The sequence below is a fragment of the Gymnoscopelus microlampas genome, assembly GCF_963454915.1.
Source record: "Gymnoscopelus microlampas genome assembly, chromosome: 6".
NCBI lineage: Eukaryota > Metazoa > Chordata > Actinopteri > Myctophiformes > Myctophidae > Gymnoscopelus > Gymnoscopelus microlampas.
Genome location: NC_139943.1, coordinates 44,572,972 through 44,580,471, shown reverse-complemented (window position 1 = coordinate 44,580,471; position 7,500 = coordinate 44,572,972). Strand labels below are relative to the sequence as shown.

Genomic DNA, 7,500 nt, shown 5'->3' with positions numbered 1-7,500 from the left:
ACCCAATCCTCCAACCCCAAACCCAATACCCCCCTCTCTACAGTGTCATTCCACACATTTAAGCTAACAGTACATATATGTTACGGTCAGATTGAAAAAACAGTCAGATTGAAAAAGGAGTGCTTGTTTTCTTCGAGTTCACCTCCCGTGCTCCCCCGCGGCGGGGCGGGGGAGCCCCTGTCAGAAAAATAAATAACGTCTCGGAGGTACCGAGACTAGGGGGGACGATGATTTACGATTTACTATCGGTACATAACTCGGACGGTGCTGAGTCGGCTGAAGGTGACTTTACAACGCTCGGCGCGGCGACTCGCTCGCCTAAGCTCACTCGGCGGTGCCTCTCGTGGCTCAAGTCCCCTTCAGACAGCGCACCTCCGTCTGTGAAAACGAGTGCACCTTTTTCAATCTGACTGTTTTTTCCAATCATACTGTGACATATACATACATATACACACATTTAAATTGAACAACTATAGAAGATCAACATTTAGAGTCTAAAAGTATAGGATCTAAATGTTTTAAACCCTTACCTTACGCATTCAGACGTTATTGCCCATGCAACTGCTGAAGTTATATTGTTCAGGATTCAGGGATCCTCCTCCCTCTCCTGCCCCATTCCTTGCATAGCGGAGTGGAACCCAGGGGTTTTATCGCTGGGTGAGACCAATGGGCTGTGATCCAGAGCTTTAGCTCATACACTGTCATGTTCTCACCCCCCCCCCCCCCCCCCCCCCCCCAGCCCTCTGGAGGCTGGGTGGAGGCTGGGATGATGGAATTAGGCTGGAGTGTCAGGGGACAGGGGGGCCTCCTTCCTTGCCACTGTGAGTCTGAAGGCTTCCCCTAACTTCCCCTAACTTTTATCTGTGCCCCCCTTTCTCTCTATAAGTTTGCAACAGTTAACCCATTCAATCCGGGAACGCATCTACAAATGTCTTCTAAATCCAGTAAACAGTTTTATGAAAAGACCTTATGTTGGTATAATATCAGTGGTTCTCAAACGTTTTCATGTCAAGGACTGCCAAAATGATATGTATTTAGTTCGCGGATCCCCATCTCAAAATATTTTGTTCCAGGGACCCCCCCGAGAGGCAAAGATTTGAGTTACAAATGTTTGCTTTAAAAAATATTTATTCAAAGATTTGCACAAATTGTCATGATTTTTCATGCGTTCCCGGATTGAATGGGTTAATAGATGTAATCGATCATACAAAAATGGAATAAAACAATTGATTTTCAAAGATAGCGAAAATAGCAGTTGAAGTTTACATCGATCATGACACACTGTGAGCTAGTACGTCGGCAATTCTTTGCGCACATTTTGTCTACTATCCAAAAAAAAACACGCTTCTCGATTAATCGAAAGAGTAACCGATTGAATAATCGCTAAGATAATCGATTTGCAGCCCTCTGTCTGTCTTTTGCACCATGTCTCTCCATCTGTCTCCTCTTTTTCTGCCTGGCTCCCTCGCCATCGCCATCCATCTCTCTGCAGCTGTTCTCTGACTAGACGGCACCCAGTTAGTAGCCAGTTGTGCGTCCAACTCAACTGTCTCGGAGAAACACAGGACATTAAGCCTGTCAGCATTTGTCCATCCCGTCCTCCCCCTTAACTAATTGTTCTTCCCCTTACTGCTTTTTTCCAAAGTTACTCACCGCTTCCCAGGACAGTTAATAGGGGGAAATTTCAGTGTCAAGTCGTCATCGTCTTCATGCTAAATAGCGTTTCTCAAAAAACGCTCCTTCGTATGAAGTTCCCGAGGAGGTTAACTTCGGTGCAAAAGTGTTACATTTTGGAGAAATTATTTTTGGATGATATCGTGGCTTGGATAAACGAAACGTATTATCATAGTTGTAGTTTTGATACTTTGGTGGTCTTAAAACGTTCAAAGGGTTCATCTGTTTCTGTACAAGAATATTACATGTGTGTGTGTGGGTGGGGGGTGGGATGGGTAATTGAATTGTGTATGAAAATTGTCATGGTTTGGACAAAGCTATTCACAGAGTCACAGAGCTCAGATTTCGCTCTTCCTCGAAGCATCATTTCATATCAGTTTCAGTATGACATTGTAACATTTTGTGGTTGCATTGTGTATAAACTCGTGTGGCTTTTTGGATGTGGCTGTAGGCTTGTTCTCACATGTTGGTGGTCTCTCCTTTTCTTTTCCCAGCAATGACGTGACCAGGGCAGACCTGAAGAAGCTACCCGCTCTGCCCACACAGGCCCTGAAGGATCACCCCTCACTGGCCTACTGGTGAGAGACCACCACCACCACCACAACCTCTCTTTTTGTATCTCTATCATGTACTCTTACTGTCTCTCTCTCTCTCTCTCTCTCTCTCTCTCTCTCTCTCTCTCTCTCTCTCTCTCTCTCTCTCTCCCTCCCCCTCTTTCTCATTTGCTGCCTCTGTATATCTCTCTCTCTCTACTTTTGCTCGCTCTCTCTATATCATGCTTGTCTTTTCTTTGTCTCTCTCCCTTCCTCTTTCCCTTTCACTTTCTGTCTCTCTATAACACACCCTTTCTCTCACTCTCTGTCTCCTTCCCTCTCAATTCAATTCACATCAAATCAATGTACCTTAATGAGTTTTGTTGACCCATATTACGAAATTTATCAAAAAGTAAAAAAAAATACACTTGCTTAGGGCTGTGACAGTTAGTCGAACAAATCAATTTAATTAATTATGAAAAATAATAATAATAATAATAATAATAATAATTGACAGTTGCTGCCCTACACTCTCTTGATCAACAACCCTCTCTCTCTTTCTGATATTGTATTTCTTCCCCTTTCTTTAATTGGTATTTGTGTCCATGTGCAGTGAGGATCGGGTCATAGAACATTACAAGAAACTCACGGGGCAGTCCAGAGGACAAGCTATTGTCAAGTAAGAACACGACACAAGACTCACTCAAGTTTTCCAATTCTCTCTTCGACTCAATCTGCTTCATCTCCATGAGTATTAGATGAGCCATTTTCACAACATGTACAGATTTGTTTGAATTGTGTGTGCCTCATGTCTCGCTTTTTGGCTTTCTTATTGACAGTTATATGAGCATCGCTGAGTCTCTGCCCACATATGGAGTACATTACTACGCTGTAAAGGTAGCGTTTTACCACTGTTCTGTACTTTCTCTCTCACACGCACACATTTCTGTCCGGCCCTGGAGTTCAGAGCGGGTGCATTGGGGATCTTTTGAGCTGTTACTGTAAGCTTCTGTCACACATATGTAGCATAGAGGATTGTAATGACTTTTTATTTTATTTATTTGTGCCAGGACAAGCAGGGCATCCCGTGGTGGCTGGGTCTGAGCTACAAAGGCATCTTCCAGTATGACCACCAGGACAAGGTCAAACCCAGGAAGGTGAGGCAACTTCACGTTCATCCCTCTGTGACCGCTAGCCGCCCTCTCGTCCTCTCACGATCCGTCCATCCCCTCCACCTTCCCTACATCTCTGATAAATTATCCTCGCCCCCTCTTTTTCCCCTCTTTTTCCTGTTCCTCTCTCTCACTGTGTCCGTCCCGCCATCCCTCTCTCTCTGTCTCCTATAATCTGTCCACTCTACCTCCCCCACTCTCCGTCCATTTTTTCCCTTCTTCCTCTGTGTCTCACTGTCATTTTCTCCCCCTGATTGTTTCCACCCCTATGACTCACACAGAGTATTGTCATTGTGAGTAATGCAAACAGTCCTCCGTCCCAGTCCTGTCATCTAAATGTGTTTAGTCTGGGACTGCTTTGATTTTCTCCAGCTCCTCTCTGAAGGTGGCCATCCTCCCTCTGTGTTGTCCATTAACTCTCACCCCTGACCCTCGGCCACACTGAGGGGCCTTGATGATCACTGGCATTCAGCCTGGTTTCACAGGGTGTTAATGAGGGTAGCAACATTCCCATATTGACTGCTGTAAGCCACTCTGTCACTCACTCAGAGTTCTCATACTGTACTGTACATACACATCAGCCTGATCTCACAGAACGCGGCGAAATAGCACGGAATGAAAATTCCGTAAATAGACGACTAGAAAACCTGAAAAGCCGCGCATATGAGCTGCGAATCCCACAGTGAAATAACACGGGTTGCAACCCGGAAGCAGAGCAGTCCCCACAAAATGATTTACGATTCTGTGCCTATCGGTATATAACTCGGACGGCGCTGAGTAGGCTCAAGCGAACGTTGCAACATTCAGCACGGCAACTCGCTCTGTGGTGCTTCACGTGGCTCCAGTTCGCTTGAGACTGCGCGCCTCCGACATGGTCCAAAACGTAACAAAGTCAATGGAGGGGATTTGTGGCTCCTATGCACAGGTTTTCGGGTTTTCTAGTCGTCTATGTACGGAATGTCAATCAGTGCTATTTCACCGTGTTGTGTGAGATCGGTTTGTACACATACAGGACAGATACTATACACGCAATCCTCAGTCTTAATTAAAATCTGAGAGTGTATAGAATGGACCCATAAGGGATTTTACTGCACACATAGAGGAAACGTGCATACACATACATTCACGCAGGTACCGATATACACAGTGACACACACACCTACACTATAGCACGCACACGCATTTACAACACACAAATATACAGACGGCTGATTCAAGTAAAAAACAGAATAACAGAGTGGGGAAATAAAAGGCATGCAGATAGTTCCTTGCAGGTGGAATGCATGATGCAATTAAGCTGTTGGCATGCTATTCATCCTCCAAAGAGGGTTGATTATTGGAGCAGGGTCGGCAGGATGACCATGCCCCCATCCACAGGGCACAAGGGGTCGCTGAATGGTTAGAGTAGGAAACTGATGTGAAACATATATGGCCTTTGTGTGTGTGTGTGTGTGTGTGTGTGTGTGTGTGTGTGTGTGTGTGTGTGTGTGTGTGTGTGTGTGTGTGTGTGTGTGTGTGTGTGTGTGTGTGTGTGTTCTGTGTGTGTGTTCTGATTAGTGCATTCCACTCTGACCACAGACGCTCGTTCCCCCGGTCTCCCAAATCCCGCGGTTGCCTAGGTGTTACATCACCATGGAGACAGGAAGAGAATGCGGTGCAATTTTATCCATTTTACCTCAGCACGTACACACACGCACACGCACACACACACACACACACACACACACACACACACACACACACACACACACACACACACACACACACACACACACACACACACACACACACACACACACACACACACACACACACACACACACACACACACACACACACACACACACACACACACACACACACACACACACACACACACGCACACACACACACAAACCACTGTAAGATCAAGGCAGGGGGAATGTTGTGCTTATCTTGACTCCAGACTCCTTGGAAAGGTCACCTTTCCTTATTGTGTCTTTTATATATATGTGTATTTATATCCATGGTGGCAGACTCCATTAAAGCTGGCCTTTCATAACCTCAATCTTTCACATAGCACGGTAGAAAGGGAGGAGTAGAAAGAGGGAATTAATCTCCTTCCCACACGATTACTTATCAAGCATTTGGCTTCCATGGCAACTACCGAGTGGTATTTATCCGTTCAGCTTCTACTATCTCTCTCTCTCTTTATCTCTCTTTCTCTCTCTCTCTCTCTCTCTCTCTCTCTCTCTCTCTCTCTCTCTCTCTCTCTCTCTCTCTCTCTCTCTCTCTCTCTCTCTGTGTCTCTCTCTCTCTGTCTTTGTCTGTCTGTCTCACGCTCATACATACACACACACACAACAGACCCAGAGATAGGGAAGCGCTGGCCCATGCCCGGCGAGTGAGACTGGGCCTCCTCGTCACACAAAGGTTGATTGTATTCTAAGGCACTTGAGCGAAAAGGGAGTTTGTGGACTTCATGTCCTGTTAGTGCAACATCACAAGGCAGACTGTATTCCCCAACACAGCAGGTCACAGCGGAAACACACAAGAAAAAGTGGAGGGTGGTCTAGACCCCCCCAAAAAGAAGAAGACATTTCTTCCTATGTCAGGTTGTAGAGATAGATATTCAGAGAGGTTAGTAGCTGAAGCCTAGTGCGTTAGTATAGAAACAGACAGCTCTTCCTACCAGCCTGTGTTTTAGCCACCAACCCTTTAACTCACCAACACTACGTTAACCTGTTACTAAGAACGGGAACGCATACTGTGGCATTTTAGATTTTTAGCTATAACCATTATTTTATACTTTGGGCTATTCAAAAATAGAAGATATACAAGCTCGTAGTGGCTATTTTTTTTTAAAATCTTGAACATTTTGTGCAAATCTTTGAATACTTATATTTTTTGGAAACAACATTTCGAACTTAGGACACAACATGGAAACAACATTTTGAACAACATTTTGAACTTAGGACCCCAACGGAAACAAGTCCGCAAGGACTTTTTTGGTCGGACCTTTTAGACAAAAGTATTATAAATGGAACTGTGTTGTTTTACATTCTTTTGCCTAATAAAAATGTCCATCAATCAATCAATCAATCAACTCAAATCTTTGCTTCTGGAGGTCCCTGGAACAAAATATTTTACAAATGTTCACTTAAAAAATATATATTATCAAAGATTTTCACACATTTTCACTCGGTGCCGTGCTATGAGCTTGTATATCTGCTATTTTTGAATAACCAAAGAAATCTAAAATGACACAAGATACTTTGCCGGTCTAAATGGGTTAACACAAAAACGTAAAATACACACTGGCTTAGCCAGTCGAAAAGGTTTGAAACCAAACTCAAAGTGGGAGCATTTCAACCTATAGCAATGAGTCGATGCCGAGGGCCTCTACCAGGCGCTATCAACGATGTTACAGTACATTAGTAAAAATAGTATAAATGCACCATTTACCATTAGTCATGCACAGTATCTCTCAGCACATCAGAAGAAGTTGACCAGGTGACAGGTCAGTGTTTTAATTAGTCACAGAGTTCCTCTACCAGGAACAGTGGTGAGTCAGGCCATGGAGATGTCACCACCTAACTGTCTACAATGTACTGACTCAACCAGACCATTGTGAGAGAAAACACGTGTTATTGGAAACGTTTGGGGCTTTTTTTTGGTGCAGTTATGAAAATGTTGTCTCAGAGGGTATTCTCGACTTAAAGGTCTTGGGATTTGACACGTGGAACAAGCGAAGTAGTTTGTCATGATAATGAGTCTTCCATTTTCGGCATTTACTTTAATTTACTTCTCAAAGCAGAGCCGGAGTGGCCTCTTTGTGTTTTATTAGCTAGTCTGTTTTACAGGGGGACATCCTGTTGTTACTAAACACACACTGTCCCACCGCTCTCGGGGTGTTTATTTGGGAATGTTTAAATACTTTCCCCTTTCTCCCTCTCGCCCTACCGCAGACAAGACACGCACACGCACACACACACACACACACACACACACACACACACACACACACACACACACACACACACACACACACACACACACACACACACACACACACTCACACTCGTAGGAGGATTTACAAGTGAACCACACACAGTTAAGATGCCTGCTTAGTGCGTTCTGAC

The 7,500-nt window shown here is 44.5% G+C and overlaps 1 protein-coding gene across 10 annotated transcripts in view; it reads left to right on the top strand.

The window, feature by feature from the left end:
- Window positions 1-7,500, top strand: part of frmd4a (FERM domain containing 4A) — a 102,571-nt gene that overhangs the window by 69,281 nt on the left and 25,790 nt on the right. For all 10 annotated transcript variants that reach the window (XM_084059011.1, XM_084059008.1, XM_084059009.1 and 7 more), the window contains exons 8-11: window positions 2,169-2,252; window positions 2,821-2,886; window positions 3,047-3,104; window positions 3,278-3,364. In XM_084059011.1, the coding sequence (XP_083915137.1) occupies window positions 2,169-2,252; window positions 2,821-2,886; window positions 3,047-3,104; window positions 3,278-3,364 (295 nt within the window). The remainder of the gene's footprint in view (window positions 1-2,168; window positions 2,253-2,820; window positions 2,887-3,046; window positions 3,105-3,277; window positions 3,365-7,500) is intronic.